Source organism: Parasteatoda tepidariorum, chromosome 2 (genome assembly GCF_982258835.1).
Source record: "Parasteatoda tepidariorum strain Cologne lab strain chromosome 2, Ptep-v5.0, whole genome shotgun sequence".
In the NCBI taxonomy this organism is placed as follows: Eukaryota; Metazoa; Arthropoda; class Arachnida; order Araneae; family Theridiidae; genus Parasteatoda; species Parasteatoda tepidariorum.
This window is the reverse complement of record NC_141756.1, coordinates 83,267,672-83,287,718: the sequence shown is the minus strand read 5'-3', so window position 1 is coordinate 83,287,718 and position 20,047 is coordinate 83,267,672. Positions and strand designations below refer to the sequence as shown.

At 30.8% G+C, this 20,047-nt stretch overlaps 1 protein-coding gene across 2 annotated transcripts in view; it reads left to right on the top strand.

The window, feature by feature from the left end:
* Positions 1–4,874: 4,874 nt before the first annotated feature.
* LOC107453680 (uncharacterized) overlaps positions 4,875–20,047 on the top strand; it is a 37,425-nt gene continuing 22,252 nt past the window's right edge. Inside the window, exons 1-2 of one of the 2 annotated variants that reach the window (XM_071177764.2) lie at positions 4,875–4,988; positions 11,921–12,025. In XM_071177764.2, coding sequence (XP_071033865.2) covers positions 11,942–12,025 — 84 coding nt within the window. In that variant the 5' untranslated portion in view covers positions 4,875–4,988; positions 11,921–11,941. Of the gene's footprint in view, positions 4,989–9,195; positions 9,316–11,920; positions 12,026–20,047 lie in introns of those variants that run through there. The other variant, XM_087157636.1, reaches the window with a different exon arrangement.

Genomic DNA, 20,047 nt, shown 5'->3' with positions numbered 1-20,047 from the left:
CTATAAATTAATTTGGAATCATTTAATGTGAAGAATGAAAATTTTTCATTGTTTTATCAATAACAGTATTAAAATCTTTTTCATTCTTTTATTTTTAAAAAAAAAGAATTAATTAGGTTTTAATTTTAGCAGCACAGGTCAGCAGCGGCTTCTAGTTTGGCAGTTTTTGGCTTTTGCCTTAGTCAAAGTTTAGTAAAATAAACTAAATTATGATTATTAAAAAAGAACTGTTATCAACTGTATAAATGTTCAGCAAAGAAACATATTTCTTTATTCTTGCATTTAGTTATTGTATTTCAAATTTTTTCATGCTTAATGAAAAACACTTGTAATTTTGTAATTATCTGTAAAAGCAAATTTCCTTTTTTATAATTTATTCAATATATTGTTATTAGAATATAGATGCATATCTATATATATATATATATATGTATACACCGAAGAGCCATTACATTTTGACTACCCTGCTAATAACGTGTAGGACCACCTTTAGCCCTCAAAACTGCTAGCACCCGCCGTGGCATTGATTCCACAAGGTGCTGATAGGTAGTCTGAGGTATCTGGTACCAAGCGCTCACCAACTGGTCCTGCAATTCCCTCACATTGCGAGAGGGTAGTGTAGCAGCACGAATTTGGTTTTCCAAGTAGGACCACAAATGCTCTGTTGGATTAAGGTCAAGTGAATTTGGGGACCAAGACATGACTTGAAAGTCACTGGAATGTTCCTCGAACCAATGTATGACGATTTGACCCTTATGGCATGGTGCATTATCCTGTTGGTAAACACCATCCCCCGCAGGAAAAACTGTTGCCATGAATGGGTGAACCTGGTCTGCAACTATGTTCAAGTAGCTTACAGACGTCAGGGATTGTTCTATGAGGATTATGGGTCCTAATGTGCCCCATGAAAACATTGTTCCTGGGCGAGAAACCATGAAAACCTGGGCGAGCCCATTGCTGTAGATGGAGGGTGGTCATAATGCAATGGCCCTTCGGTGTATATATATATATAATATACACCTTTTTATATTTTCATTGACATTTTACATACATAATTTCTAATTTCATAAAAATTACTGAAATATTAAATAAATAATAAGCTCTTGGTTGAATACAAACATGTTACAGGTTTCGACTAAATCATTACTAGGAAAATATAATGTTGAAATACATATTTCATTAAAAAATATTCTGACTTGTGGTTGCTGGAATGTGAAAAATTTTTAAGTATTTTATAATTTTAATAATTTATTTATTGCTACAAAAAAGAATTTTAACATCAAAGTGGCCAATTAACATTGTAGATCTTAGTGGAAGAAGGTTCTAAACGACATTTCTAAAAAGAAAAAATTGAGATTCCTTGGGGAGAGATCTTATTTTACCTTAACTCAATTATATAACATACATTTAGTTTTCCTCAGTGGATGAAGGTACTACTAACCAAAGAAAGCTACCACTGCATAATCAAGGACTGTCTGCTGCTATGGAAACAAAATGAAAAAAAAAAATGCATTTCTAAGCTATGTTTCTTTTTTCGCATATTTGAATCAAAGCTTGTGCTAAATGTTTACCCCACACCCATATTTGAAATAGTTTAACCCTGTTATCATAGTCACTGACAGTGCTGCTGACAATATGCAAGAAGGGTTCTTTAGTTAGATGTTCTTTATTTTTGGAGTGGAAGAAGGTTTCAAGTGCATTTGGCAGAAAGAGAATCTTAAGAAGTCTCACACTTTTCACAAAACAGTCTAACTCAACCTTAAAAAGTTTCTCATTTGTATGGTATTTTAAAGATAGCATAAGATTGTGGATGCAAAAACATTTAAAATGAATGTTATGAATTTTAAATTTTGTCTATAGGAGGCTTACAGGCAAGATATAAACAATTCAGTGTACGCAGAATACCCATAATCTTACTCTGTATACACTGAATTTTTTTGTGAGAAAGTATCTTTTTACATTTTGTTAATATGCATATGGAAACAGATGTGTAAAAAATAAATAAAAATTCTGTTTATTTAGGGATAAATCAATGTACCGTGAGAGAAAAACGCATAAACTTTAAAGCTTATTTACTTAAATTCATTAAAATATCATTTAGAATCTTCATCCACTTAATACTTCATTTTCTTTGCTTGAAAGTGCCAATATTGATCTTAAAGATCGTTTCGCTCTTCCTAATACTTCTACAAACTAGTTATTTTAATATTATTAATTTCATTCATGACTTGCTAACTATAATTATGCGGCTTTAACATTACACCATGTATAAAAAATTGCTTGCATACATACTTAAGTAAACTTTTTTTACCTGTGTGTTCTTAGAAATTCAATATAAATTTTGAAAAATACATTTGAGTCGGAAATATAAATTTATAATACAATTTTATTGCTCTATTATTAGCTTTCTTTTTAAATGACACAGTTGCAGACTTAGTCCTAGACTCATCTTTTGCTGTGCCACTTGCAGGGTTTTTATAACCTATTTGTATATTTTATACATAGATGTATTTAAATGTTTTTCATTACAATATTTTGTGCTGTGTATATTATTGTGAATTATTTTGTTTTATCATAAAGTGTAAATAAAAAGTTATGTGGATAGTTGTGCTTTGAATCTATTTACAAATTTCTAAATTTTAACAAACTGTTGAATCGTTTCTATAGGTTAGAATTTGTTACGAAGCCAATACAAAGAAATGTTCCTTTGATTAAGCAAAAATTAAAAGTTTAAAATTAAAAATCTACTGACAATATATTGTATGTAGTAAAAAGGAATTCAAAAAATGCACAGGGTTCATTCTTAATATTTGAGAAAAAATTCTTGTTTTTCCCATACTATCCAAAGCAGCAATTTTAAAATATAATTCATGCAACATACCTGTGGTGATGGCTTTGGTTAAAAACCCTGAACTGTCATTTTATTTTATAACCGTCATTGAACAGCCAACCAAATTTTGAGTTTAAGGCTACTGATGTTCAACTCTGTATCCTTGTAATTTTGAACCCATTCCAGAAGACGAGGGAACTCCTGGGTCAAGTATTAGGGGAATCAGGGAGGACTTTCTGATGGAACTAACTAACTCGCATTTGCGTTACATGGAGAGGAAAAACTCCCACGATTAGCCTGACGGCAAGGAGACTCGAACCCATGATCCGTTCATGACATAAAATATCCTTAGCGGATATTTTACAGCATGGACGGATCAGCACTGTGGTTGGTTCGGAAAATGTATCTACAAAGGCCCTCGATACATAAATAAAGTAGTGACACGCTGCCATTTCGGTGACTGAATCTCTCTTTTGAGCTCAACTCTCAATGTAAAAAACTAGATATATGGAGATTCTATACTTAAACGCCACTGTTTATTGATAATTATTTTCATATTCTTGAAGATAATTAAAATATTTAATATTTTTTCTTTTAATTCTCTTTTCTCTCAGAAATTATGTGTTTTATTCTATTCAGTGAAAATAATACCTTATCTATAAGTAAAATCTTTCTCATTTCGTCACTCATTATCTGCTATAAATTTTGTTTCTTAACTCTTTGAAATTTATTGCTGTTGGGATTTTATTTTTATTAGGTTCGAAAAGGGTGGTATGATTTGGATGGTATTTAAATCATTATGGACTTATCACACAGTGTCAAGCATCACTGACTGCAGTCAGTGTGCGGGTGGTGGGTGACCACTTGGATCAGTCTGCGTAGGGCCCGAGAGTGTGCGGTATTGGTCCTCAGGGATGTTTCCCAGACCGTTGCCAATAGCCCATTGTGCAGCTCTAGTGCGACGTACAGAGAGAAAGTTTTTTTTCCCAGTAGTTCAAATCCTTTTCTTCTTAATCAATACCAATTGTTACTTGGTCTTTTATAATAAAAATTTGCTTAGATTTTGTTGTCATCCCCAGATGGCGTTCTTTTTAAATTTGTATGCGTTTGTTTCGTTTTTATTAATAAACTTTTATTTTCTGTCTGAATTTCGATCCACGGACTGCAGTTGGCAGAACGGCTGTGGTTTTGAAAATTATGATGCAATAAAAAGTTTCACTTAGTTTCGCCGTGATTGACATCGTTTAGATTCCAAAATGAATCGAGATCTGCCGTGTATCCCACTGCTGAACAGTGACAACTTCTATCTTTAGAGTATTAAAGTCAAGGCTTTGCTGGCACTTAAGAAAATTGCAAATGTGCTAACTGACGAAATGTTGATCCAAAATTGCGGGAACAATGGACATTAAACAATGATGACGTCGTAGCTTACATTCAACTATCGCTTTCTGATGACCTAAGTCTTCAGCTCGCAAGCGAAACTAATGCTAAAATTCTATGGAAAAAAATTCAAATCACATTTACTGATAAAACAGAAGATCGAAAAATCGATGCAAGTAACGAAGTGAAAAATCTTGAAATGAAAATGTTTCAGACTATATAGCAAGATCACGTGGACTTCAAACGAAATGTTCGTCACTGGGACTGGAAATTTCAGAAAGAGAACTAGTTTTTTTATACAGTTAGAGGTTTACGAGGAAAGTTTTCAAAAATAAGAGAAATCCTGAAAACCCAACGTGAAAAACAAATGGATGAAATTTTAGAAATACTGCGAGAAGAAGAAAACAGCTTATCAAAATTAAAAAATGATATTCCTAGAAGAACAGAAGAATTCGGAGTAAAACATAAATACGGATTATTTTTTATAGTCAAAGACTGCTATTTCCGAAACAAGAACGAGGGAAATTAAAACCCAACATTTCAAGAAAAAAGAACAATTCCGAACTATAAATCGGAACAAAACCAAAAACAATAACGCTCATTGTGCATTTGAAAATCACGATAAACATTCTAGTAAAAGTTTCGCACTTCCCGCAGAACAAGAACAATAGCAAATAAATTCTTAACTGTTTTCATTCTGGATTCTGATGCTACTTGGTGAAAGATTTGAACTTTTTTGAAAACATTAATCACGTTAATGGAATAATACAATTAGCAGGTAAGAAATCAAATTTAATTTCTAAAGGTTTTGGTATTGTAAAAGCTACTACAACAGTTGATAATTGCAGTAAAAATCTAATAATATATAATGTAATATATGTACCTGATTTACGAAACAATTTAATTTTAGTATCTAAATTAATTGATAAAGGTTATAAAATTAAATCTAATGGTAATGGTATTCAATTTGATTCTTAAACAGTTTTATATTTTATTAATGAGTAGGTAATGTTTATAACATATCTTTAAAGATTAAAATACTTGCCATAATTGTTAGTTTATTGAAATGAACACATTATTCTTTCATTAAATAAAAAAGCAATTCAAATTTTCAATAAAGATATTTCTAGAGACATTTCTTAAAAACAAGAAAGGCAAAATTTCACGAAGACAAACAAAATAACGAGTAACTTAAAATATTACGGGATAATTTTTTTTTCGTATTTTCTTAGTATAAAATTTTATAGTTTTGAGTCCATTTATCTCAGCCAATTCTATGCAGTCATTCTTTCCATCATTCTTTATTGCTATATAATTTTAAAGCTTCATTTTGACTTATTAGAACACCCAAATGACCAACAACCTGTATTTTTAATTTTAAAGTATGAAACAAATAAAGCAAAAAGAAAAGCGGAAACAACAAATCGAGTGTAATGATACTTCACCATTCAAACTAGTCAACAAAATGGCGACAGCCAATAAAAAGCAGCACAAATGTCAATAGGGAAAAAAGTGACATTACTTGAACTAGGTAGCATTGATCAGCCATCAATGGGATTCGAACTCGGTGCCGCATTGAGAGGCGAGCGCTATATCCCCTGGGCCACCAAGGCTCAAAAAAAAAATAAATAAAAAATTAATAATAATTAAAATCACGGCACAAGGATTAAAAACTGCCTATGAGCATATGACTGGAAATATCATCGTATGCCGTTAGTGGCGCTTTCCTATTATGATTGGTAAGTATTTCATTTACGTCGCACTAGAGCTGCACAATGAGCTATTGGCGACGGTTCAAAGACATGCCATCAGAATTTTGATTCTCTGCAGAGTTCATGGCTCCTCTGCTGACGTAGTCTGAAGACCTGCGCTCGAAGTCGAGCACTTTACGGTTAGAACAGTTTAACTAGGACCGATACCGCTTACCCTCGGTCCCTACGTAGGCTGATAAAAGTGCGGTCACCCACCCGCTTACTGACAGCAGAAAGTGATGCTTGACTTCGGTGTTCTACTGAGAACAGTCCTCTGCGAGATTCCCATTATGATCTGCTTCGATTTGTGTGTGTATATACTCGTTTAAACCATGGAGGATTTTTTTCGTCTGCACTGTGGTTGGTGCGAGCCGGGTGCGGAATTTGTAACGACCAGCCTTTGCTAGAATTCGAACCTAGTTCACCTTATTAGAATGCGAGCGCTCTGTTCCCTGAGCCATCATGGCTCTTGAATCAAGTGTTGAGGGAAAATTAAAAATTTAATTTTCCTGTTTTTTAGCTTTTAAAACAATTTTTAACGAGTTTACTTTTAATTAATGCAAAACATTCAGTTCCTCATTTTTATTATTCGTTTTGTCATATTGATCGTAAAAAACTCCAAAGGAATAAGTAATGAAATATTCATTGATAAAAGTGATAAAAAATTATTTAAATAAGATTTAGTGATAAAAAATGAAATGGGAGTTTTTTTTTTTTTTAACTATGTGTTTGGACAACAAATAACAAATCAATACCTCTGGGGTACTGGTTCATAAGTTTCCTTGTCTTCTGAATTGGTTTAAAATTACAAGGCTACGGAGTTGAACATTAGTAGTTGTAAACCCAAAATTGGGTCGACTGTTCAACGACGAATATTATTTTCAAAAAATTAGCTGAAATTTATCTTTTTTATTTAAGCATTATACTCTAGTCCGCTCTTGATTCAAACTCGCGCTCTTGGGATTAGCAATTTGGCGCTACATACCATACCGCAAGAAATTCCATGATCATCTGTCTGTCCGACGAGAATCAAGCTTCTAAGTTATCTGCGCGCACAATGAAACATATTATGCCTCATTGTGCAACCCCTTATTCATCTATAACTTAGCAGCTTAGTCAGCTAGTTTAGTGCGATAAAATTTCTTTCTTGACCAAATTTCAAAGTTATAAGTGAATATTAAGAAAATATAAAAGCAAAAATATAGGCCTTTAAGTATACGCAAAAAACACAAGGAATTTTCAGAAATTGTTCACAGTGTAGCAATGCTCTCTTTTTTAAGAGAAATACTGAGCCCGATAATTTAAAAAGTTTTATTAAAATGTAAAAGAATAAATAAATAAATAATTCTGTAATAAAAAGAATAAAAAAATACCTAAAAAGGCTTTTTTATTTAAATAGGAAACTGCAGACCACAAGGGATTTGAACTCGCGCTTCAAGGGTTAGAAACTTGAACGTAAGAAATTTTCAAAAAAAATTTCAGTGCCCTGATGCTTTCTTTTTAAAGGGAATATTTAGAACGGACATTCAAAATATTTTCTTAAATTTCTAGACCATACTGTAGAGCAGTGATTCTCAACCACTGTGCCGCGGCACTTTTGTGTGCCGCCAAATTCTTAAAATGTGTCGCCAAATATTAGAAATGATACAATAGAAATTAATGCTCTTTTTATTACAAGTGAAGTTTAAACTAAAGAAAAGTGTATAGATATATAATATTATATATATACTTTTTATAATTTTTCCACGCTTTAACCACGTGAACATCTCTTTGTGGGCAATTGTCTTGTCTCTGACAATCTTAAAATAAGAAGGAAGTGTTTAAATTGTCTTTGACACACAATTTTAAATAATGTTGAAATTAGTAGGAAATTTAATGACTATTAAAATTATTAATTAACAAAGGCTAAAACAAGCTAAATACTAACTTCCAAGCGAAAATAAAAGCTAATCATTAAAGTAAGCTATGCAATTGATAGTTATAAAAACAAATTAACAAAGGATAACTAGCAAAAAAAAATAAGCTAACATAATTAGCAAAAAACTAACAAACAAGAAATCACAAAAAATAATAATGAATGTAAAAAAACTAACAGTTAATAACTATGGAAAACAAGCTAACAATTAATAACTAGCAAAAAAAAACTGTTACTAACTAATAAAAAATTAGTCGAAAGAAATAATTAATCCCTTAATAAATGTGCTTTTGTAGTACATATTATTTTATTTCACATTCAAAATTATTATCACAAACTATTTAACACAGTGTATTATAGGTAATTAAACAACTTTTAAACTAATTTTTTTCATTGTGTGCCGTCAATTTTCGAAATCTTTAAAAGTGTGCCGCGACAAAAAAAAGGTTGAGAATCACTGCTGTAGAAGAAAGAAAGAAAAAAAAGGCTAATTATTAGCAAATATTTTTTTCTGTTTATTACAGAAGTAAAAGTCGTTTTTCTAATTCTTTCCTTAGGGATTAGAAGCTAAAGAAGGCTAATTATCAGCTAATATTTCTTTCTGTTTATTACAGAAGTAAAAGTCTTTTTTCTAAGTTTTTCTTTAGGATTAGAAGCTAAAGAAGGCTAATTATCAACTAATATTTCTTTCTGTTTATTGCAGAAATAAAAGTCTTTTCTAAGTCTTTCTTCAGGGATTAGAAGCTATAGAAAAAAAGACTTTACTTCTGTAATAAACAGAAAAAAAGACTTGCTAATAATTAGCTTTTTCTTTTTTTTTCCTCTTCGATATGCAGACCACCACGGGTTTCAAACTCGCAGCCTCTGAGGATTAGCAGTTCGGTGTTTCATATCATACCCCGAGACCATGGTCATCTGGCTTCCAAGCTAGTATAACGCTCGATGCAGAGCCTTTTTAGGGATGGGCCCAGGTTCCGATGGGGCCCCCGAAATGTCAAAAGTCTCAATAACATTTTTTTTTATCCTAATTAATTGTTAAAAAAAAGGTTAGCAAGTGAGAATGTTTGATATGAAATGATAAAAGAACAAATTTTTTCAGCTTTACGTCTCATCGATCATGACTTGTTGCACATGATGAAATAATACGTTCTTGTAGAACAAGAACAGAAAATATACTAATAAGAACAGAAAGAACTGCACTCAATATACACTTTGGGAAAAGGGAGCCAGTCAACAACAATGGAACAATGTTTTGTGTTCGTTATTCTTTGAATTTTGTCACCATACTCCTTCAAGTTTTATGTTGCTTAGTTCGTGTTCTATATTCAGCACTTAAACAGCATTAACACTTAGTTTGGTCGTGTGCTCAGGTGGGTGTGAGAATCAAAACTTATCACCTATATCAGTTTTATTTCGATTTCACCAAAAAAGTTCTGATTGTGAGTATAAATTTATCACGCATGTTTATTGATAATTGTTAAAATGATGAGCTCAAATGGCATAAAATATGATCGATTTATCTAAAAGTTTAACTACTAAAATATGTTTTCCTTTTGAGAGTAGTAATTTTAATTAGATTTTTTTTCTTAAATTGGTGTCTATTTTTAAATTTTATTTCTTTCTTTTTAAGTCTGGCAAAAGATATTATGTTAAGCAAAAACTTAAAAGTGTTCCTAGTATAAATTTTAATACATTTGTTATAATTATATAAAAGAATAATAATTATCAATCACAGGGCCGTGATAGCCTGGTTGGTAGGGGACTGGGCCATGTCCAAGAAGTCGTGAGTTCGATCCCCGCCGGCCGAAGACTCTCCGTGTATTAAATGGTGACTGATGCACTTTAAATCTGTCGAGTCACAAAGTCCTCCATGTTTCCATAACAAATCATACCTCTGGAAGTACTTATCCAGGAATTTCATTGTCTTCCGGATTGGTTTAAGACTACAAGGCTACGGAGTTGAACATTAGTAGTAGTAAACCCAAAATTGGGTCCGCTGTTCAACGACGGTTATAAAAAAATAAAAATTATCAATCACAAAATTTGTGATCTTTCTGAAAATTTTATGACACTAATACTTGGGCACCCTAGTATGTTTCAAGGCTCAAAAGCTTGCCACTGTTAAAGTTTTGTAATGTTTTTGACGTTACCTTTTCTCAACTATTAGTTCTGAAAGTTGCTTAAGCGATTGTATTCAATGTGTGCATTTTAGAACATGGAAATGTGTTTGGGCACAAACACAACCACGCTTAATGATTTAATTGTCAAGAAAAAGAATACTTAATGGATAGTTTCAACTAATCAGATAAACAACAAAATCAATTATTGAAAAGTATTCAGGAGAATTTTAGAAGTAATAAAGTTTTTCGCATCACGAAATCTTGTATTCCGAGGAGCATAATGGAAATTATTTGGGAACTTTGGAACTATTGAGTAAACTTGAGCCTTTTCTTTGCTAGACTTATAAAAAATTATGGGAATAAGGGCAATGGACATACGTCCTATTTATCAACTTCGATTTGTAATTAATCGAAGCTGAATCAATTGTGGGATATAAAGAAAGTATAAGCCAAAATAATTGCAGAACTGAAGAAAGCAAGATATTCAACAGCAGACATTTCCCACGTAGATTAGCTGACATTTGCTGTCTGATATGTGAACAACGGAATTCCCGTGAAGCGTTTTTTGGACTTTTTTTTTCCAATTGAAAGGCATAAATTTGAGTGCTTGTCTGTATTGTATCTTTTCCTAATGACCACGGCATAAATATAAGGGATTCTCGAGGACAAGCGTAAGATAACTCACCAAATATGGCAGGCAAGTGCTCAGGTTTACAAGCAAGGTTAAAAGATAAATGTACCGACGAATTTTTTATTTTTTTAACCATAACACGGCGCATTTTTACTTCTTTTTTTTTTTTGTTAACCTTAAACTTAATTTGTACACAAGCCAGGAGATGCGTCTTAGAGGATTACATCCAATTTTTACCGAAACTCGAGTTTTTTTTTTTTTTTTCTCGAGTTCTACCCATCGGTGGATTACCTTAACTTAGAATACTTAGAATTTGGACTAGTCGTAAAGCATTCATCGAATACTAGGTGGTCCACCCATTTAGACGCAGTAACGGCACTTCAAAAAAGTTACGGAGAAATTATGGCCATTCTTCAAATTTCAGAAAAGAACAAAACAGAACTTATAGAAACTGGTCTTAATGCTCGTGGTTTTCTAAAGAAATTGAAGAAGTTGGAAAATATTGTGTTGACAGAATTCTGTGATGATATGTTATCAAAAATAAATCAGACTTCAATAAGCATACAGAAGAAATGTTTTTCTTTCGATGATGGTCTAAAATTGATTGAATCTTTGGCTGCTTTTGTGAGTGAACAGAGAGAAAAGTTCTCTACTTATGAAACCATTTCCAAGGAAAAATTGCCTAATTTTAAGTATGAAGATGAGACGACGCACACTTCACCAAGAATTTTTCGTTTGACATTTTATAATTGATAGGCAGATGATGTTATATTACAAGGTAGCTGAATATTTAAAGTTTAAGTTTATCTCCCAGCATCTGACATTGATTAGTTAATTAAAATCTCTTTCAATGGAGTACTGATGCTTTCCATTATTACACCGATGCTATAGCATTGGAGTGCCAGACTGCTTTCGTATTTTAAACCATGATTTCTACCTTTTACTGTATTTTCGTTAGCATAATTTTGGAAAATAATATTATCGAAAATAATCACAGTATAGTGTGGCTTTCAGGAGAACTCCTCCAGACATCAGTCTCGCGTCGTGGCGGGTACCATGGTTACGAGAAAAAGTTACTTCAAATAGGGGTGAGGGAAAAATAGTTTTGTCTTGATCTTGGCATAGGTCAGCGTGAATAAACCAATCGACACCTTCATTCCTCCTTTGCACCCCCATTAAAAATGTGCTCTTGCTTATTACCATAGAAGCAAACAGCCCCAGACATGTAGTCTGGAGGAGTTCTCCTCAAAGCCGCACTATAGTTGAAATTGAAACGAATTTTTTTTCTTCCAGCAAATCATATATGTGTATAATATGGCAGTAGTTGACAAATCTCTGACCTCTGATTCAATGCCTTTTGATTCTGCCGAAGAAAGCGTTCTCTATTATGTACCATCAGTAAGTAAATTTGATTGTTTGTTTAAAACATATTCTTTTAACTTGCCAGACATTAAGACATATTACATAGAACAGCACGTGTAGCAGTTTGACAGTAACTGGGTCATTCTCACTGAAAAGGTATAAATATACTAAAAAAATTTCTTAAATTAAAGTAATTAAAAAAGTGATAAAAATTACATAAATGCCTTTATTTATTTTTGTTATATGTCCTTATAATAATGGTCAAGTTTTCTATTTTATTTTTTACGAGATTTAAAATATTTTAAATTCTGCCTTGTCCACGGAGGAGATGTAATAGTCAACGGAGGAGACATTTTATGTTATAAAATATAAAATGTCAATGAAGACTAATTCATTAATTATTGGGCGCAACTGATATGAGTTTAACATTAATAAGTAAATAATAAAATATTTCTTTATTAGAGATATAGCTACTTCCGATTAATCATGCTCATATGAAAGGAAACATCCATTTTTAACCTAGATGTACAATTTCTTAAGTAACTCTTACTTAATATTAATAAATTAAAATGTAAAAACTATTGAAATGAAAATTCAGACTCCACATGAAAGTTGAGTGTTGAGGGTACTCTTTTGTGACCATTTTATGCAAGTTAAACATACTGTCATCCAAATAACGTTTTTGTTTTTTTTCCTCTTTACTTCTTGTTATTGTTTCTTTTTTCCCTGGGCACAAACGGCTTGCTCCATCAATTTCTAGAAATTTAAGCATGCACCGAGAGTAAAGCATTTTAGAGAGACAAGAAGGGATGTGTGTGAGAGGCCTACAGGCAAGGAGAAGAAAGCATGTCCTATTATTAATGCATTGATTCTTTATACTGGCTTTTGCCTAGAATGATACTCTATGACAGGGATGGCGAACCAATGGCACGCGTGCCATTTATGGCACGCGACGCAATATTTTGGGCACGCCACCGATCACAATTGTTATTGTACTATGAATTGTTATTACACAAATGTCACACACTATGAAGCATATGTAACAATTAAATTAAAATTCACAGAAAAAAAACAAAATAATAAACAATTATTAATAAAAAAAATTAACAATTAATGCTAAAAAACAATTAATAACCATAAAAAACAAGCTAACATTAAATAACTAGCAAAAAAATCAACAGTCCTGCTTAAACTAATATCTTACAACCTATAAGTTATTTGTCATTTAATCTGCAATAACAGAAGTCCCACTGATGCTACTTTAAGTTGAATTACGCGTATAACTAAGACATTGCAAAATGCATTTTCTTTTCAATGTAAATAAAGAGTTTTGAGTTGATAGTATTTAGTATTACTATTTTCCCAATAATAATGAAGTCAAAATTATTTGACGGCACGTCTGTGATTTTATTAAACAATTTTTTAGAAAAAATGGCACGTTCGTGTATAAAGGTTCGCCACCCCTGCTCTATGAGAAGAGTGACATTCTGAAAGAAAAGAATAGAGTGTGGACAAGGGGAATACTGCACATGGAAGAGATAGTGCTTTTTTTTGGGGGGGGGGGAGTTCTAAGGTACTGAAGTGGAAAACCCACACTGACCTTCAAAATTGACTGAATTCAAAAAATTCAGTTCTACTAGTAATGTATTTATTTGCTCATAGCAACAAAGTAAAACCCTAAGAATCGAAGTATCAGAAAAAATTTTGAACTAGTATCCATAACGAAAACTATTTCCAAAATTCTTGAAGGAATTAAATAAATCTGCATAATATTTCAGTGTGTAATAAGTAACTGTAAATTAATTAAAAGCAGTAAAAAAATTTTAAACTCATGATTGTACTAAAAATTAAACAGATCTGTAATAAACAGGGTTTGAAAAATCCCATCCCACCTAGATTTTACATCAAAAACCTGAGATTTATTGGGGTTTTGGTGAAAACCTCAAGTTTTTTCACAAATATTTTACATTTTCATTCCTGAGTACTAAATAAGAATGCATGATTTGCTCCTAACAAGATAGTTAAATATTTGGTAACTATTTATAACTTGTGCTGCAATGTAAATTTTTTTTTAAAGTTGTAGATTGTTACGTTAATGTTTTTATTTCTTAAGGATAGGCAGATTGTTACATAGAAATTTAAATCTATTCAAATAAAAGATCCCAAACTTTTTGATATTAATGTCGATTAGAATAAAATTCAGACTTAGATTTTAATAATCATTTTTCTCAGTTAACATTGTAACTTAATATGCTGTTTTTTTTTTTTTTTTTTTTTTTTTTTTTTTTTTTTTTTTTTTCTATTTAATTTTTGGTTGCTTTAAAATTAGTATATATTTTTCGTCAGATTGTTTAGTATTCCTAATATCAGTTAATAATATGTAACGTTAATTCCTAATTTCAGTTTTGGTTGGAAATAATTGTAAAGCTCATAAAAGTAAATATGACACATTTGCTGTTGAGTAATAATTCAAAAATGCTTACATACTGTTTTCAATATGTTTTTCATAAAGTTTTGAATAAATTTTTTCCAAAATTATTACTTCACGATAAAAATAAAATATCAAATGATTCTAAGAGAATAATATTAAGAATGATAGTGGATGATAAAGAAATATTACAAGTAAATATCTATAAATGATAATAAAACAAATAATTTATCAATATTTGTTAATTAAGTAACCTTACCAATTTTCTGGTCATAGGAATGTGTTGATACCTTTAGAAAATCATTTTAGACCCTTTCATTTATATGTTTCCCCCGAGAACTAATGAAAAACGTATTGGTTTGATAATTATAAATCTTCTCAAACATAATTATATTTTTATTTTATAAAAACTTTCATAAAAATGTTTATGGCAATGAATTTAAAAAGATATATATATTAAGTTAAGCCTAATTGAAAAAAGTGGAAGGATTTCAGGTGATTAGATATTAGTATGACCCGTTTTTACTTGAAATAAAGGCTTGAGGCTTCTCTCATGTATAACTCTAATTCAACTTCTTAGTGTTAATTTTTTTAATGTATACCCTTTTAAATGAAACATTTTGTTAATATAATTTGTATATATATATTTTTTTTTTTTGGCATAACTGAATATTTACCAAAATTGGCCCACAGCTGAATTTGTGATGCATGTCTAGTAGCGAAATATAAAAACTTTATTTGCGAAATATATTACTTTCTTTCTTTCAAATTTATTTATTTTCTCTTTTTTTAATATGTGAAAAAAAAGCAAATTTTAATATCTACTCCTAATTTTACAATTTAATTTCAATGAAATGATTAAAAATACAGATGTATATTCATAGAAGTCGTTAATCCTTAACAATCTGAAAATGTTTTAAAAAAACCCGACCCAGGTTTTCAAAAATAATAACCACTGTCACTTTTGTTATATATTTACTTGATGATAAATACTTATACTATTTTTAAGGTCTTTAATTTTTCAAAAAAAGTCCTTAAAAGTGCTTAATTTTTGCTTTGTTCAAAGGGTGGGAACTCTGAATAAACAAAATCTTATCTCAATAATAAATAATATCAGACAGATGGTATCCACTTACAACTTTCCACATGGTAAACATCAGAAATTTAAACTTGCATAATATGTTTAAAAAATGCTCATGTGTTATAATTAGCCAACAAATCAATAAGAGATAACAATTAATTTAATACTTAATTTTAATTTGAATAAAGACAATATATTTTTTAAAGAAAAAACTTAAGTATGCAATGTATACGTTTCAAAATAAATCGATCAAATTTTAAGAGGAGTGTTATGCTTATTTTAAGTATAGTGCGGCTTTCAGGAGAACTCCTCCAGACACCCGTCTCGCGTCGTGGCGGGTACTATGGTTACGAGGAAAGGTCACTTCGAATAGGGGTGTGAGGCAAATAATTTTGTCTTAATCTTAGCGTAGGTAGTTGTGAGTAGACCAAGCAAAAGGCACTCTAGTTGTGAGTAAACCAATCGACATCTTTTATCTTCAATTTCACCTTTCACCCCCATTAGAAATGTTGTTACTATAGCACAGTGGCGTATCTAGGGTATGGCAAGTATGGCGAATGCCATGGGCGCATTATTTCAAAAAGGCGCAAAATCAATCAACATCAACGATTATTTTTTTAATTAAAAATTTTACTAATTTTTTTTTCAAGTTATGGCAGAATTAAAAAAAGCATCCAACATTTAACCTTTCCTCGAGGGCTCGAAAAGAAGACATCGAGGTCTTTCGAGGAACTCTTTTTATAACTGGGGGAGTGAAATATGAAAGGGAACCGCTAATAATAAAAACAAAGTAGGTGACGAGCGTTAAACAATTTTAACCTCCCACTGTTTTTCATTTTTTTAATAACTTCGTTTGAAAACTCATAGACCACCTCAGTTAGGGATAATAGGAGGGTCAAGGTTTCCAGCGCTTTTACATAACTCGAAAAGCGCGGGAAATCTAAGTTGTTATATTGGATTCAACATTAAAAAAAAAACATTCCACATACCCCCTCTTTTTAAACAACTTGACGTCTGTGTAATAACAATTCATACACGTTTCTGCATTCATTCACTAGACACTTTTTCTTTCATTATACTTTCAAGTTGAGCAACAGAGGATTCGAAATAAATAAAAAAAACTTTATATTCATGAATACATTCAAGATAAATATTAAAATAAATCAGTAATTAAAAGTAGCTTTTTCTTTCCTACTATTATATTTACGATGATTTCGGCAAAAACCAAATTTTAATTATAATATCGTAATTTAAAGAATAATGCAGAGTTTTTAATAATTATAATTATAACTCTCTTTACTAACTTTTTGATACTTTCCAATAAAAATATTTTTAATTTCAGAGAATTTCCTAAATATTTAACATTTAATGTCGATCAAAATCCTTTGACAAAAAGACTTTTAGCCCCATATTTAATTTTATACGTCGTTGAACAGCCGACCTAATTCCGTAGCCTTGTAATTTTGAACCCAATCCAGAAGACAAGGGAACTCCTATATCGAGAAATGGGAGAAATTTGCCTTCGTGGAGCTAACCCGCATTTGCGTTACATGGAGAGGAAGACCACGAGAATCTCCCACGGTTAGCCTGACGGGAAGGGAACTCTAACCCATGATCCGTCTACAACTGAGGATATTTCCATGATATTTCACGTCAGCACTGTGGTCGGTGCAAGCCGGGTGCGGAATTCGTATCAACTGGGATTCGAACTCGGTTCGCCTCATTGCAAGGCGAACGCTCTATCCCTTGAGCCATCGCGGCTCCCATATTTAAATTAAAAGGAATTTAAACTTATTTTTTTCTAAAATGTAGCTTCTTATTGCTTCACGATACGTCAAAGCTGTAATAGAAAGAATTTAAGTTATCGCTGATAAAATGAAAAGACAAAATGTAAGCTCATTATTTATTATAGAAAATTACAGGGAATTTTATTTTTTTAGTGCATTATTAATTTCATTTTTTCTACTAAAAACGAAAAATAAAGCACAAACTTAACGTGAAATTTTTTGAGGAAAACGAAAAAAAAAATTTTTTTTTTTCGAGGTATAAACGATGATAAAATTAACAGTTTAATAATGTTCATTCAGAAGGGTTATTCACGAGTAAGAGTTATAAATATTGAAGTTCCAAATATTATAAACAAGCAAGACATTATAAGACTTTATTGAAACTGTAACTCAGAGTCAAACTATAATATTGCACAAGGGAAAAAAAAAACACTAAAATAGCCACAAAAAATCATGGTTTCATATAAAAGTAAAATAATTAACTTAATAACATAATTTAGATTACAAAAGTATGGAATATGTACTAGCATTAAGAATGTATATTGTAGAATTGTATTGAATGTGTATTGTAGTACTATGTATGATGTTATAGCTCTTGAGTAGCAAATATATAGATATAAGTCAATGCCTTTTTCCTCGGCAATACATAGCGTATTTGTTTAAAATCGTGTCCTTTTTTATAATAAGATGATAAAAACAGAAAACAAATCCTAAAAATAATATTTATTGATTTCGTTTATCTAAAATAGTTTACTTAGACAGTCAATTAAATTTAAAATAATTTATTTGGAAAAAATGCTTTTCTACTTAGATTATTTGATATTATTTATGTATAATTGAAAATGCTATACATTAAATATAAATTATAATAATATAAGCTGAATCTTTAAATTTAAAATATTTATCTATATGAAAAAATTAGTAGTACAACAGACTAAAAAAATGAAAGGCGAACGAAAGAAACTTTGGAAGTTCAAAAGTTGGTGACAAACGTAAAGAAATTTTTCTCCCCTTATCTTAAGGAAAGTGAGACCTCCAGTTAAAAGAACGATTTTCGGGGGAGGAAATGAATGGAACCCCTTCAGGCAGAAAAACTAGATGGCCAGATGGTGATGACCAGAGGACAGAGAGATGTGAAAACCATGGGGTGTCCCAGTCTTGCTTAGACTAATTATTCTGTAGTGAAATGCTTGTAAATCTTAAATTTTATCAGGGGTTAAAATCTCTTTGAAAAACGTTTTCGGAATTTGCTGAATAGATTTCAAGTAGAGCCCCTTCTATAAATTAGCGTAAATTCTTCCTCAACAGGAGATTTTTACCACCCATGGTGGGAATCACCGCCACTAAAGTGTGAAATACTAAAAATAGGAGGTTCCTCTGATGACTCGCTCTACAAATAATTTAAACCAATGGAACGATTTAATAATGAATACTTTCCACTATTTTGAAAAATAAAGGGCAGGCGTTATAAGTAGTTAGGTGCTCATACAAAAAATTCTGCTCGTTTTAGTTAATGTTTCAAGATTTAAGCCAAGAAAATCAAATATTTAAAGTCTTTAGATTTTTATAATCTATTTTGATGCAGCTTCTGGACTTTTATAGTTGGTTCATAGATTTAAGAAAACAACGTGTACTACAAGGATTTTCTTTGATTGTAAGTAATCATTTCCTAAATATTTAAATTAATGCATTATACTTAAATTATTAATACCGTTATATGCGTTCGTTATATTTTCTAGAAATGATGTCGATATGCAGGGATGTAAGATTTCTCTGAAATATTTTATTAAGTGGTAGAGAGTTAAAAACTAAACCTTGCAAAATTTTAGATGATATTGGTAAAATTTGAAACTCTTACCACAAGGTAACTGGAGTAAAATTGTATTTCATGGAAAATTTCGAATTATACATACGTAGTGGCGGAAAATATAATTTTAAATCAGATTTACATAAACCAGGAATAAAACATCAAAACATAAATTTTGCTACCACTAGAAAGAAGTTCCCCATTAAGTTGCAAGTTAGCATCTCTGTATGTGTAGATCGAGTGGGACATTTGCTCCTTTTAATGCTATAAATTAGAATTTATAATATTTTTTAGTTTTTATTGTTACTGTTTTATGACAGTACATTTAATATGCACATAGATTTTTTGTATTAATAATTATATGTTGTATAATTAAATACTCGTTAATGCATTATAATTATAAATAATATGTAATAAAAAAAGCAACGAATGTTAAAATTTCTAATGTTAGTGGGAATATATTTTCTTAATTTTCCTGAAAAATAATTGCGATAAGTAAATAATTTTGTGTTTATTACGTAACATCCATTACGTTCAGCAAATAGTTTCCAACAACCGATAAATGTTTCTATTCATAAATAGATAGATTTTGAGTTTAACCACTTGTTTTTTTTCCTTCTTTTCTTTGAAGGGTTATATTAAGGAACAATGCTTTAAGTGTAAGTTTCAATAATCCTTTTACTTACAAATTGATTTTTTTTAATTCATAAAGACATGTTTGTTTTGTACTTTTAAATTACATTTATTTAATATTTATCAACCTTTCTTCGAGTTATGGAACACGCTTCCATAGCATCTCGGGTGCAAAATTTTGTCATCTTTCTTTCCCCTATATCTTTTATTTTATTTCAGATTACAATTTTCTTCCCTTTTCAAAAAAAAAAAAGAAAAGAAAAATTAGATTAAATAATTACTTTTTTTTAAATTTTATAAGTCATTTACAATACATATCACT